This window comes from Eubalaena glacialis, chromosome X, assembly GCF_028564815.1.
Source record: "Eubalaena glacialis isolate mEubGla1 chromosome X, mEubGla1.1.hap2.+ XY, whole genome shotgun sequence".
Lineage (NCBI taxonomy): Eukaryota > Metazoa > Chordata > Mammalia > Artiodactyla > Balaenidae > Eubalaena > Eubalaena glacialis.
This window is the reverse complement of record NC_083736.1, coordinates 126,149,740-126,165,316: the sequence shown is the minus strand read 5'-3', so window position 1 is coordinate 126,165,316 and position 15,577 is coordinate 126,149,740. Positions and strand designations below refer to the sequence as shown.

Here is a 15,577-nt window from a genome sequence, read left to right as displayed (position 1 = left end):
ATCAGCCCCATGATGCCAGTTAAGCCGATCACTTTATGAATTAATCATCTACCGGCTGTAGAAAGTACCATCAGCCTTCTTGTATTCAAAGCTAACAGTATTGGTAACAGAGAGTTTTATAAACTCTGATGAATCTACTTTCCTTGAACATTCAGATTACTGTTGATCAAAATGTTTGTAATTCCTCACTTCCTTGGATGATGAATGCAAGTTTAAAGGGACATTTTCAAATTTTGTAGCAAAGTGATAAAGGGAAGTTGGCTTTTTAAACAATGTTTACCAAGCACAAGTTGTATGAAGAAAGAAAAGACTTATTCCCTATAAAACCCTGGGCTGTTGGGGGTCTGGGGGTCTGCTTAGGTTCCCATAGGACTTGATGTTTGCCTTCGTCAGTTGCTCAACTGGTACATTCATTCATTTAGCAGATACTTCTTGAGTGCCTACTGTGTGCCAGGCTAAGTGCTTGGGATATAACAGTGATCAAAACTCTTTACCGCATGGAGCTTGTGGGCACGGTGAGTGATAGGGGGAGAGACAGACAGTAATCAGACAAACATATTATGTTGGGTACTGATATATGCTCTGAAGGAGAAAAAAAAGCATAATAAATGGATAGAATGTGACTGGGGAAGAGAGCTGCTGTTTTAGACAAACTGACCTGGAAAGTTCTCTCTGATGAGGTGACATTTGGGCAGAGATCTAGAAGAGATGAGGGAAGGAGCTAGGCAGACATCTTAGAAAAAGTGTACCACGTAAAAGGAAGGTCTCTCTGAGGTAGTGATGTATTGTACATATCTTTGGTTTTCGCTTTGGCCTTGTGCTGAATGTAGAGACCTTTATTGCAAATATTTGTGGAATACATACAGGTAGTCAGCCTTTTTCATTCCAGGTCTACTTCAGGTGTCCTCTGCAACCCTGGTACTTGGAGAGTGAGCTATGGAGAATGTAGAAATGGGACCAGGATGCAGATTATTTAAGCAAAAAGCAACTCTTTGTTTAGCAAAGCCTAGGTTAGTACTGGACTTTCTTCTGCATGAAAAGATACCCTTTATAACAGGTATAACAAGAAACAGTATTATCAACTAAACCTGTTTTGTTTTGTTTTTATAAATTTATTTATTTTATTTATTTTATTTTTGTCTGCGTTGGGTCTTCATTGCTGCATGCGGGCTTTCTCTAGTTGCTGCAAGCGGGGGCTACTCTTTATTGCGGTGCGTGGGCTTCTCATTGCGGTGGCTTCTCTTGTTGTGGAGCACAGGCTCTAGACGTGCGGGCTTCAGTAGTTGTGGCTTGCAGGCTCAGTAGTTGTGGCTTGCGGGCTCTAGAGCACAGGCTCAGTAGTTGTGGCGCACAGGCTTAGTTGCTCCGCGGCACGTGGGATCTTCTCGGACCAGGGCTCGAACCCGTGTCCCCTGTATTGGCAGACAGATTCTTAACCACTGGGCCACCAGGGAAGTCCAATTTGTGTCACATTTAAATGCATTTTATTAATCAAAAAACATTTTATATATGTGAAAAATACATATGAATATGGGATATTATTTATTCAGGTCACAGATGATGGTTGCATGACAACATCTAGCACTGTGTAGAAAATACTGAACTCAATAAGTATTAGCATCAAAACAAGGTTCATTATAAAAACCTTAATATTTTTTTCAATAAAGGAATGTTTACAATATCAGATCAGTCCTTTACAAATATGTTTTAGCTTCCAGTCTCTAGTCATTCATTCACCCATCCAATATTTATTGAACGCTTTCTGCATGCCAAGTTCTGTTCTAGGAGTTCCAGATTGTCAAAGCCAGTAAAACACTTGTAGTTGATCACATTAGGTTCATTACTCAGTGCAACAAGAAAGAGTGTACACCATGAGGAACAGTGAGGCCTCTTAGGAAGCAAGTGTTAGAAAAGCCTTGTAAGATTTGGGCTTGAGTTAGGTGATTTGTGGAAGGGTTTAAGGAGTAGGGCCTTGCTGGGTGCTGTTAGCAGATGGGGGTAATTTTATGACTAAGCATGTTAGTAAATCTTATCCAGGAAGCCAACATGTCATTGGTCAAGAGGCAGTAGTCACCCAAATCAGCCAGAACGTAGATGTTGGTCATTATTGTGATTTGGACAATATTTATATTCTGTCTGTGTTCAAACGTGATTACAGAGTGTTTTTGTCTTGATACATTGTGGTCACACAGTGGCCTTGTTTGATGTTGCTGTTCTGCGAAATTGTTCATGTTCTACAGAGTGCTGGTGCCTAGCTGTGAGTGCCGGGCCAGCTCTTGAATGTCAGGGGCTGCTTTGCTTTTTCTCAAGCTACAGCTATCAATAAATAAATAAAAATCCCTGCCCACATAGAGCTTAAATTTTAGTGTGAAGAGAGAGTAAACATAATAAATTTATCATGTAAGTTAAAAGGTGATTAGTAATATGGGGGGGCACAGGATTGGGGGGAATGTGTTCAAGAGAGAGGAAGTGGCAAGGTAAATCAAGGTTGGTCTCACTGAGAAGGTAACAGACAGGTAAGAAGCTGGATCGAGGAGTAAGACTTTATATCCCCACCATTGTAGGAGCTTCTTTACTTTCAGAGATAAAGGAATCCACTGGAGAGTTTGAACAAAACAATGAATTGATTTGACTTATTTTCCAGTAGAGCTACTTGGGCCATTGTGTTGAGAATAGACTGCAGGTCAAGGGGAGAAGAAGCCGGGAGACCAATTAAAGGCTTGCAGAGTGGTCACAGTGGAGGGGCTAAGAAGTGGTGTGGTTCTGAATGTATTTGAAAGTGGAGCTAGTAAACGCTGCTTAATAGATTAGATGTGGCTTGTGAAAAAGAGAAGAGTCAAGGATGAATCCAAGATTTCGGTTCTGGTTGATCAAAAAGATTTTGTTGCCCTTTTCTGAGACAAGGAAGACTTCAGGAGGAGCAGGTTTGAGGTGAGGGCAGGTCAGGAATTCAGTCTTGGACGTAAGTTTGAAATATGCTAGACACCCAAGAGGAGATATCAAGTGGGCAGTTGGATATATGGGACAGGTTTAGGCTAGATATGGGAATTTTCAGTGAATGGGTTATATTAAAACCACAGGACTGAATGAGATCACCTAGAGAGCGAGCATAAATAAAGTTCCAAACGCCGAGTGCTGGAACACTCCAACACAGAGGGCTCAGGGAGAAGAGGAGCCTGAGAAGGAATGGCTAGTGAGGTAGGAAGAGAATCACTCATTTCAAAAGATTTCTTGAGCACCTGAGGGGTACCAGGCACCAAGGTAGATACTGGGGTTGCAAACACTGTGGGGCCACTCACTGAGGCAGGGGACATGGGAGGAAGCAGATTTAAAGGGAAAGTTAATGAGTATGGTTTTAGACACTTTGAATTGCAAGTTGTCCTGTGGGACAACCAGCAGGAAGTTGGAAATTTTGGTCTGGAGCCTAGGGAATTCAGGACCAGAAAGAGTCATGACCATGTGAATATATTTAGCTTTTATTTTTGTGAATATTTATTTAATCCTTAGTAAATGGCCACATTCAATATCATAAATATACTCTGGAGAAGGTGATAGTGATATTTAAAACCATGTAAAATATTAACCCAAAAAACTGTGACACAGGCTGGCCACTCTTTATATTTAGTTTCCCTAAGGGGTTCCTGTCTTATACTTAATGGGTCTTCATTCGCTGAAAATCTTTTGAAAAGTTCTTAGTTAATATCCATTAGAAATAGAGCTTATCAGCCACATAGCACAGGGAGATCAGCTCGGTGCTTTGCGACCACCTAGAGGGGTGGGATAGGGAGGGTGGGAAGGAGACGCAAGAGGGAGGAGATATGGGGATATATGTATATGTATAGCTGATTCACTTTGTTATAAAGCAGAAACTAACACACCATTGTAAAGCAATTATACACCAATAAAGATGTTTAAAAAAAAAAGAGTTTCTCCTTTATACATATTTATATGTAAATTTACTTGGAATAATTAATAAAAAGACAAGCATATATATTTTAAAAAAAGAAATAGAGCTTATAGCTTGTAAACATTCTGAATAAGATCGTATTTTAAAAGGGAGGGTATTTTAATATGCATTACAGTATGTTAGTTTCTTTTCTATAGTGGTCAGTTAGAGTGACCTTATTTACAAAACCTCCTTTTCTGTCACAAAAGGTGTGAAAGGAAACTGTCTTGTTTTAGCTTGTGATTTTTTCTAAACACTTAAATATCCTCTTGCAGATGATTGTTACATTACCTTTCTCTTCTGTGGTTTGTCATTACAGCCACTGTATGATGCCGCTTACCTTACAATGTACAATATCTGCTTCACATCCTTGCCCATCCTGGCCTACAGTCTACTGGAACAGCACATCAACATTGACACTCTGACCTCAGATCCCCGATTATATATGTAAGTTGAACATATGTAAGTTAAACCCCCCCCCCCACAAGACTTTCAAAATTGTGGATTTCATTTTATCTACAGGTAGGAAGGACACAGAACTGCCCTCCTGGTTTGATTACATGGTTCTGTTCTGAACTTTTAGCTACTTAAACCAAACCATCCAGCTGGAAAATGATGTGTTTCCTAGGTATTGATATATGTCCTGTAGTTGAATGGGTATGAATTATTTAGTTCAAAATCAGTAATTCCTAAAACTTTGCCTACATTGTCATAGAGTTCTAGAGTCTTAGATGGAGACACAATAGTTTAACTACCCGCCACCCCCCACCTCCCCCAAGAAGGGCCACACAAAGATCTCTCTCGTAGTTTAGAATATTGATCCCTCCCTGTAATGGATTGAACTGATGATGTTACCTTAGGCTTTCTCTTGTAAACTGCCCCTGAAATATAGCCTCCGGAGTGCTTTGTTAGCCGCATTCTAAAACGGCATTGTTGAAGAAAACAATTAAGTCATCAAGCCATTATATTCATTTTGTGTTAGTTGGAAATAGATGCTTTTCTCTATGGGTGGGGGACTTGGCACTAGCCCCAGTTGCTTAACCTTTGATTAAATTGGAGTTTTATAAGTGAAGCTTACAGCTAAAGATAAAGATATTAATTTACAGCAGGTTGTAAGCATTGCTAAATAGTGGGTAGCAAGTGCAATAGAGAGACTTGGGTGTGATTCATTGGTGCAAAGTGAATGTGCGCAAATTTAAGGGATGTCTTTAACCAGTGTGACTCATGAAACTCACATCTAGGAATTGTTAGACTTAACCAGGTTTATAAAATTAGTTGTCATTTTAAAGATATTTATTATAAAAAATTTAAAACATGCAAAGAGTGTAGCAAAAATACTATTTATATAGTGAACTTCCCTGTCCTTACCACTCAGCTTCAACAATTATCAATTCAGGGCCAATCCTGCTTCATTAATAACCTTGTCTTCTCTATCAAGGACTTATTTTGAAGCAAATATCAAACTATATAAAATAGTTACTTCAGCACGTATCTTTTACATGTACTGTTATAACGGTACACTATCATACCTAAAAATTTAACAAGTCCATGATATCATCAAATATCCAGTCAATGCTCAAATTTTTCCAGTTGACTCAATTCCTTTTTATAGCATGCTTGTTTGAAACAGTATATAAGGCCCATATACTGCAGTTGGTTAATATGCTTCTTGAGACTCTCTTAATCTTTAGGTTAACTTGGCAATTTATTTGTTAACGAAACCAGATGATTTATCTTGTAGCATTTCCCCCAATCTAGAGTTTGCTGATTGCCTCCTCATGGCGTTAACATGTTCTGCTTTTCCCTGTATTTCTTGCAAAGGGTATTGTTAGATCTAAAGGGGAATCGTAGAAATCTTGGTAGAAATCTTCCAGAGCATCAGCTCTCACACCCTCTTTTTTTAAAAAAATGAGGACCCAGGGCCCAGAAATGACTTGCCTAAGGACACAGCATATAACAAGAGGCCAGAGCAAGATCAGATTTCTGTCCTCCTGATGACCGGCCCTGTGCTCTTTTCCACAGGCTGGTGGTTTTCAAAGATTGAGTAGCAGTGTTCTGTTTTCAGACAACAACTAAAGTGAAGACCAGTAATGCAGTTACTCTGGTTGAAGAGGGGTTTGGGTGGCAGTGAGCAGAATGCCTCCCGATCAGTCCCACCAAGAGCTCTAGCTAATCGCCTGCACTCTGATCCCAGCTCTGCCACTGACTCTGTGGCCTTGCTCAGGTTACTTGACTGAGATGGGCCTCAGTTTCCTCTTCAGTAACAATAGATCTAATCACAGTGTTTTGGGGGAGGATTAAATGAGTGACTACATGTAAAAACTTACAGTAGTGCCTGGCACATAGTAAGTTTCCAGTAGATGGTAGCTATTAATCTTATTATTCTAACACCCTTCTCCACATCACTTCAGGGCTATGCTGAGCACTTTCATACCTTAAGAATGTTGAAAACTTGAAGCAAGCTGTTGAGTACAAATTATTAAGGGTTTCCATGAAGTTTTAGTTACCGCATGCAGGTGTAGCTCATGAATTTTTAAGCAATTTTGCATAGAGGGCATACTTGCCACATACGATGGAGAAATGAAAGCCATGGCATACCTATCACCCAGCCCAAAATGCAGCTTCCTGCCTGCCCGCTCTGATGAGACAGTGCTCTCAGCCTGTCACTGTATTGGAGATTGCTCTGTTACTCTGAGCATTCCTTTGTAAACGTAAAGCTCTAGTCTTCATATGTGTCTCTCTCTGCATTTGTACCACTCAATGTTACTTGTGGCCTTGTGTAGCATATTATAGATATCACCTTCGGGGACTTAGTGACACAGGCGTTTACCAAAAGTTTTGATGTGAAATGTGACACAATTGGATCTTTTCATATTTTTTGAGAGACATTTGAAAAGTAAACTGTAGTTCTTTTCTAGAGGGTAGAGGCATAGTCTGTTTCTTCTACAACTTTAAAAGGCAAAAGAAAGGTCCTGGTACACCTACTGCCTCCCGTTGTATGGAGGTGCTCGGGCCTGTGCTGCTGGTCAACCGCTCCTCCCCCCCATCTTCATTCCCTCGTGTTGCCCCTCACGTTGGCTATCATATTCTGAGTTAACAACAGGTTCATCATTTACCTGAGCGCAGCTAGAAAACCTCAACTATAACCCAACACACCATGACTCCCCTTCCTTTCTTCCCACGGCATGTAATGTAAATCCAGTGACTGGCTGGAAAGACAGGAACCACCTCCTGCCTCAGCCCAAGTCAGTGACTCTCAAAAGCCTCACTGGCTGGCAGTTGCTGGGCCCTCCTTGCAAGGATCTTTAAGGGAGGTGCCTTCCCTGTGGCTCCCAGTTGCCTTGGGAACATGACTTACTGGCTGTGGGGAGAGCTTGTTTCTGGGAAGCAGCTACCTCTTTCCCCCTGCAATTTTTCCAAGGCAAACAGCAGCGTATTGCTTTATGCATCCCCCTAACATTGCTGATTTCTGTGTGCACCTGGAAATCCTAGTAGGTAAAAGTTGCATAATTGCTATTTTTTCAGGAAACCCTACAGCACTCCATACCAACTGAACGAGGATCAGTTGTATTTACATCACAAAGGTCTTTCTTATTCATTACAGCCCAGTGACATTCTTGGTAGTATTGGCAACAGGTGTGCTATTTGAGTGATTACATACCTTTTGATAAATGTTAAGAGGAATTTGAAATAGAAGCTAAAAGAATTCCATGCACAGACCCATCTTCTTTTTGCCCCATTAGAGTTGTTAGCCTTCTTCAACATTCTGACTTGTACCCAGAAGACTGAGCTATTTTTGACAGATGTTAAACTTTTGATCTGGCCACCTGCCATTTATCAAAGCATGGCTGTACAGCTTCAAACATGTTATTTGACTCAATTTTAAAAATATAAAGGGTACCCCAAGACCTAAGAAAGGTTAAATTCCCAGGAAGAAATCTTGATTAAACGAAATATTTTAACAATCATAGTTGCAAAGCCATGGTAGCTTGGTTGAGAGCATGTGATTTAAAGTCAAATCAGTCTAGGATTGTATACTAGCTCTGTCCCTTACTAACTGAGTGAACTCTGGCATGCTGCTGTACTAGTGGTTCCCAAACTTTACTGCACATTAGAATTACCTGGGGAGTTTTAAAATTATCCTGGTTGCCCAGGTTACACCTCATGCCAGTTAAATCAGAATGAGGGTGGGAGCCAGGCATCAATGTTTTTAAAGATCCCCTGGTGATTCTAATGTGCATCAAAGTTTGGAAACCATTATGATACACCTTTGTGAGGCTCATTATTTGTAAGTGGTAGTGATAAGAATACCTATCTCATGTGGTTTTTGTGTATACAAAAATGGACAATATAAAGCTCTTAACCCACTTTTATAAGCGTATAATAAGTACTCAGTAAATGAGAGCTAATTATTATTGATGATATTATCGTCAGTGGCCAGAATTTTAACTTAGAAGCACTTTGACAGTTTACTGCAACACCTCAGACAGGAGGTGATTGCATAGAGACAAACCTGCAGCTCGGTCTGGGCTTTTATCAAAAGCTTACCACTCCCTCAGGGATAGCTCCCTTCATTCTAACAGGGTCAAACCCCATGCGCACCTTTGGCGTTTCACTGTATCTTTAAATAAACAGCCTACAGAGATTCATTAACTTGTGTTTTTTCCCATTTCTCAATAGGAAAATTTCTGGAAATGCCATGCTACAGTTGGGCCCCTTCTTATATTGGACATTTCTGGCTGCATTTGAAGGAACAGTGTTCTTCTTTGGGACTTATTTTCTTTTTCAGACTTCATCCTTAGAAGAAAATGCAAAGGTAAAAAAAAAAACATCATTACATCTTTTGGTATTATAAGCATGGCTTAAGTTTTTTTCCATAGGCACTGGATCTATCATACACATGGTCTAGCTGTAATCACTTTGCAAATTATTTTTCTAAAGGTATGGTATTTAGTTCTCACAGTGTCCTTAGAACAATAGAAGTGTTGAAGTGAGAAATCACTTCCTGCATGCACGGCTAACTAGACAGCTTATGTGCAAACCTCTGGAAGCTTAACTTGGCTGTAATTTTACTAGATTTGGGATTTCAGACTTTGGACCCGTACCCTTTGATGTGAGCAAGGCTTTTCCTGGTTTTTTTATTATTTATTTATTTATTTATTTATTTTTGGCTGTGTTGGGTCTTCGTTTCTGTGCGAGGGCTTTCTCTAGTTGCGGCAAGCGGGGGCCACTCTTCATTGCGGTGCGCGGGCCTCTCACTATCGCGGCCTCCCTTGTTGCGGGGCACAGGCTCCAGACACGCAGGCTCAGTAGTTGTGGCGCACGGGCTTAGTTGCTCCGCGGCATGTGGGATCTTCCCAGACCAGGGCTCGAACCCGTGTCCCCTGCATTGGCAGGCAGACTCTCAACCACTGCGCCACCAGGGAAGCCCCGGCTTTTCCTGTTTTAAAAGCAAAGTCTGTCCCCACTCAGTTCTTACTCATAGTAGCCTTCCGTGCTTAAGAGTGGAAGGGGGTAGCTGCCGTATGTTTGCAGTATTTGCCCAATAATTAGGGAATTCCCTTCCCTTCCTCCTTCCTTTCCACATGGGAGCATAGTGTTTTCCAGAAAGGCTACACAGATCCTGCCAGCGTCTTCCCAGCCAGCGACTACATAGGTCAGCACCTGCATTGGGGTGATTTTGCCCTGGCTGTGCTCTAGGAGAGAATTGCCAATGGGGTGAGGTCTTCCGGCAGCCACACAGTGGAAAATCAAACCCACCACCTTGCATGCTGCTTTCACTATGTTCTTTGCTATTTCTGGGCTTCCTCTTTTACGGTCATTCATTGGTTATAATCATATGAAGCAAAGCAAAGGTTCAGAAAGACCTTACTGAGTACACTGACTATGTCTAGAACCGAGGCAGTCAACATCTGTTACAGAAGTGATAGGCTCAGTGAATTTGAATGATACTTTGAAATTAGGTACTACAGTTAGAACCTCTCTAATTTGGACTAACAGAAATCAGTTTAGTATGAATCCATTAAAATTATTAATCACTGAGTAAATGTTGAGGAAATACAGATCTAGTATTTTAGAGTAGGCACATGTAGCGTTTGCCAGGGAGACGGCCCTACTAGGTCTCTCTGTGTATCCTCGGGCCAGTCCCTTCAGTTTTCCAAGTCACCTTTGCCCAACAGTAAGAAGAAGGAATTCGATTTTATGATTTCTCAGGTCCCTTCAGCTTTATGACTGATTCTGTAACTCCAACTTTTTATTTTGTATTTATTTGCCACATAAATTGTATAGAGCTGACTGTACCCTCCTGCAATTCTATTGACATGGTTCATTTGCTCAGCAAACTCTACTGGTGGTGCATGGGGAGCCTCAGCCCACCCTGTGTCCAAGTCATCACTCATTTTGAGTTCATGAAGTCCAAATGAATTAGATTTTATTGTCTATGTTTGCTAAAATTACAATAAGTATAAGGACTACTATCAGCAATTAAACATAACACCATGTACGATTTGATCAAATCCTTTTTTTGCTATTAACCTTAATTTTTTGTTTTTATTTTTTTAAAACCTTTTACATTTCATTTTCTGTTTTAATGTTATGCATTCAGATCTTGACAGCGTTTGGTAAGCATATGTGCCATTCATTGCCATCGTTTGGGTTTATATACATGGTATCTGCTTTTCTTTGATGTGCACATGCTTACAGCTCTAATATTTACAGCCACAAAACTGACTCTATTTTATTTGTTTTTTTATTGAGATATAATTGACATATAACATTATATTAGTTTCAGGTATATAACATAAGGATTCGATATTTCTATGTACTGAATGGTCACCACAGTAAGTCTAGTTACCCTCTGTCATCATATACTCTATTTTTAAAATGTGAGTTCATTTGTCTGCAAATTAGTCTTTATTTATACATAGAGATCTTTAGATCTATATTATAGGAAAAGCCTATATCAAACTCTCTAGATACAGGAGCCGTCCAAATGAGTTGTTTTTATGAACGTTACTGTTAGTGGAATAGGGTTTTTCCTGCCTGTATCACACCAGTGTGTTCCCTGTTTTATGCTTCATGGAATCACGAAATAAACCCTACCAACCACACATGTGGTGTACCTCTCCAAGAAAATTTAGGCTCACAGTAAAAGCCAGCATTTTGGCCTGATCTTTTGAGCAGATATTTCCCTAAACAATTTATACAAAAATCTTTGGCAGTTACACTCAGGATTAAACTTGGCTGTTTATTATTTTAAGCAAGCTTGTGTATTCATGGTACATGTAATTGTTGAATGTTTTTCAGGTATATGGAAACTGGACTTTTGGAACCATTGTTTTTACAGTCTTAGTATTCACCGTAACTCTGAAGGTTAGATTTTTATTTATTCAAATATATTTAACACCATTTTTGTAATACTTTCTGGTCTTATATCTTTTTTGTCTTCTAATCTTTATTTTTACTGCGAGTTGTTATTCAAGTCTGAATGCTTACTAAAGTTATGTGTGATATTAGAGATTTGGACATTTATATACTATTTGTGATCCATTTTTTCCAGTATATTGCCTATCCTCTTTTTTTTAATACACCATACTTATATTGAAAATCTGTTCCTTCTTTCCTGCTATTTTTGAGATGTTAAGTGGTATATAAATGGGCTGTGTGTATGTGTGTGTTTCCATGTTAAGTACTTGAATATTTTTTAAAGTTATATATCTGTTTAAGAATGCCAGTCCTTAAAGGAATTTGGGTACTTAAGACAGTTGAATATAGGTGTCCATGAGCAAGATATGTGTGCGAAAGAGCTTGGTAGTGATGACGTTTTGTATAATGTATTCATCACTGAAATTTACCCATATTTGTGATGAAATGCATAAGAATATACAGCAGATAACATACAACAAAGGCAGTTTTGGCAAAATCATTGGCATTAACATGCAGCCATGTAATAATGCTGTGTGCTGAATACTACCCTTGAGGTTCATGAGTTGGGGACTCCCTTATAGTTGAAGGTATAATCAAAATTGTTTTGATCATTCCAGTAATAAACACCTCACATGGGGTTCAAGAATGAGTACCTTTAAATGAATTCCAGTATGCCCAGTGGCCAGAAGTAGAATTCAGAAGTATAATTGACAAAGGACCTCTAATCATTTCCCCTCTCAATTTTTATACCTGCTTCATTTCTCGTACCGAATACAACTAACATGTTTGCATTATTCATCTGCTATTTCAGCAATATTTTAGGACTGCAAAAGAAAATGTTACAATTCATCTCAGTTTAGCCACTTACTATCTGGATGTCCTTGGGCAAGTGACCTCGTTTCTCAGTACTTCCACTTCCTCTTCTATAAAATGGAGATAAAAGTACCACCCACCTCCCTTAGGATTTTTTTTGTGAGAAGTCAATTAGTGAATACATACAAAGCAGTTAGAATGGGGTCTGGCACATAGAATGTGCTCAGTACAATAGATGCTAATTGTTATTTACTATTATGTCTCATAGGATCATAGTTTGAAAGGGAATCCTCCCCACCCTTTTTTACCCCTGGCCTTGCATATGGCCCCAGGGCTTCCAAGCACCCTTCATAGCTGAAGTTGGCCTTGCTGCAGCATCTTTCACCTGTCCCTCAAAATCCATCCACTCCCTCTTCTTTGCCTGGGTATTACTGTGGCATGTTCCCTAGCAGCCGGAGGATGGGAATTCAAGACAATGTTATCAATATCCTGTTTATAAATGAGCAACTGTTAACAGATTGCTGAGGAGCAGGGTGTCACAGCAAGTAACAAAACAAACACCACCTCCTCTTCAAAAATTAAATGCCCTGGATATTAGGCCACGTGGCCCAGAAATTTTAAGCAAGCAGAGTGAACCATACTTTTTATTTTTAGATTGCATTTGAAAATCCCAGGTGCCACAATCTGAAGAAACAAGCAGCCCTGGAAGAAACATGAGAGGATTAAAATCTAAGGCAACTGAAAATGTTATTAATTTAATGGAGTAGATATGGATTTTGCAATTGAAAAATTGCACACTACATAGACCCACAATCCATGGCTCCATGATGCCTGACGTGTAGAGCTAGTAGCCTTTGCATTTAGTAACCCTCATCTGTTGTGTTTGAGCTCTCACGACTCCTTTGTGTAGTTTGTCTTCTCTTCCTAGCTACTCTCTCCCTCTCCTCCTGCTTTTCAGTATACCTGCCCTCACCAGCTAGGCCTTCTCCTTTTGCCGTCAGCTCCCTGACCGCCACCACTTAAGGACATGGGGCTCCAGTCTCTGGGATGTTACCATTACCTCATTCCTTGCCCTTCCTTCAGTAGTGAGGCATCTGCAGCTGTACTTGCTTGACCACACCTCCATGCCTGTACTCCTAGAGTCTAAATGCCTGAGGGCAGAGCTCTTTGAAAAGTCTGGGTTCTGTTCTTCTAGTGCCATTCTCTTCTGGTTGCCTGCCCCAAGCTAGATCCTCCCACAGGTATCATTTTGTGTATAAGTTGTCAAATACCATCAGATACGGCCTGGTACAGTTTGTACTCATCATGAAATCTCTTGTGTTGTATCCTTTCAGCTCGCCTTGGATACTCGTTTCTGGACATGGATAAACCACTTTGTGATTTGGGGTTCTTTAGCGTTTTATGTATTTTTCTCATTCTTCTGGGGAGGAATTATATGGTAAGCTACTGTACGTGTGTAATACGTAAATAACAAAATACATATATAGGTACATTGTATATGCAAACATTAATTATACTTTTAAAGTTTTGATTATATAAGATGGCAAGTCTTCAATATTAATGGACTGGAAGTTACTTCTAGCCAGTAATGCTGCTCTTTCAGGTAAGATTTCAAATGCAAGTATATAGACTGCACGAGTTATTTAAAAGACCTCCCTTCTGGTAGCCCCTGTCCAAATCTTCCGACCTGAAGGTGTGTAAACATCTCTCTGTGAAACGAAACTAATTTCTAGCATGACCTCCCATGTGATTTCCAGTGGAAATACTCATCCTATGAAGTTTCTACACAATATAGTGGCCAACAGATACAGTATTATCCATTTGGACCCTGTTCTCTCTTTATGGTATATTACTCTCCTTCTTGTCACTACAGATGTGCTCAAGAGATAGAATATATATCACTTAATACTCAGAGGGTTATATTTGAAATCACCGTCCCATTGTTTTGGGGGAGGTAAAGGTAGACTCTACAGCTTGGATTTAAAGTTCATTCTGTTCATCTTGGTTCAGTAGATGTTTATTCAGAATCCGTTTTGTGTGAGGCACTCTATGGGATACAGAAATGAATAGACTGTATCCCTGCCTCAAGGAGACTAGAGTCCAGTGAGGGGCACATAAGCTGTGATTGGGAGAGTTATAAGGAATGAAAATAAGTTAGATTTTCATCTCCTTTCCTTACTCCCAGAGGCCTATATTTTGTTTTTTAATATCACAGTTGTTTTCATTAATTGGTGACTTCCCCTGACAAGGATGCCAACAGCAGAGACCAGGACTAGAGTAAGCCATAGGGTAAGATTCTAGGAGTACATATTTTCACTGGTTTGAGCAAAATCATACGTAGAAAACAGTCCATATTATCACAGAGATGTGGGGACCATGTTTATGTCCCTTGAGACTTAATTAGAAGAAACTCTTACTGTTTTGGAAAGCTTTTTAAAATAAAAGCCTCAAGAAATAAAAATATGGACAACCTAATCACTTACGGAAGTAGCAGCTCCAGAAAGTATAATTACAGCATTTATTTGACACCTATATAAGTAATTATTGAAGCAATGAAGCTGAAGGAAGTCTCTGTTTTCTTTAATAATATACAAATGAATCAAAGTTGATTAACCAAATGTAATACACAATTGTAAGGTCATAATTCTGTCTAGGAACCTGTGTAATCAGTATCTGAACTAATTATGCAAAATTTCCACAGGAATGAAATGTTTCTAGCAAACTAAAGTTTCTCACTCTTTCCAGACTATTCCTTATTGATTAAAATAAATCCTTTAAGTGATTTAAGATATTGTCACACCTGTTTCTATTCATTAGAGATGGTTACTAAAAATGAAATGTTAATAAATCTGTTTTATTTTGTTGCCTATAGTGCTGTCCTTAAGTAGACCTGTCTGAGTTGAGCTACTACATGAATATAAAATTTATATTATAAAGCAACCAAGAAAATGTGACTAGAAACTGTAATACTTCAGCTGAATGCTGATTGCAGCTAATCTCCAGACATGCTCAACCCTGAGGCATTGTGACTCACCCCTCTTTGGGGATGGGCAGTGAGAATGATGATTTCTGATCCCCAAACCCCATCCAGGAATAATAATTTTTGTTTTTTACTGCTCCTCTGCAAAACTCCATAGATGCCATCAAAATCAAAAAGAAAAATGTGGAGCTTTTAATCACAGAGAGGGTACTGTGCAAAAGAATACCCTGTGACGACTAGCTGTCAGTTGTCTGCTGGACCCTTATTGTGCCTCAGTTAACTGCCTAGAAGATTAGTCAGGGTGCCCTTCTGAATTAGAGTGGGAATAGAGCTCTGTAGAAATCTTTTCTTTATGGTAGGAACCCTAGAAAACTTGTTTAGCCTGGACCTCATAAGTTTCTCCACCTCACTAT

At 39.6% G+C, this 15,577-nt stretch overlaps 1 protein-coding gene across 3 annotated transcripts in view; it reads left to right on the top strand.

Moving 5' to 3' along the window:
- The window catches only part of ATP11C (ATPase phospholipid transporting 11C), a 164,755-nt gene that overhangs the window by 138,403 nt on the left and 10,775 nt on the right, over positions 1-15,577 (top strand). For all 3 annotated transcript variants that reach the window (XM_061179541.1, XM_061179540.1, XM_061179542.1), the window contains 4 exons: positions 4,266-4,393; positions 8,627-8,762; positions 11,252-11,317; positions 13,519-13,622. In XM_061179541.1, coding sequence (XP_061035524.1) covers positions 4,266-4,393; positions 8,627-8,762; positions 11,252-11,317; positions 13,519-13,622 — 434 coding nt within the window. The remainder of the gene's footprint in view (positions 1-4,265; positions 4,394-8,626; positions 8,763-11,251; positions 11,318-13,518; positions 13,623-15,577) is intronic.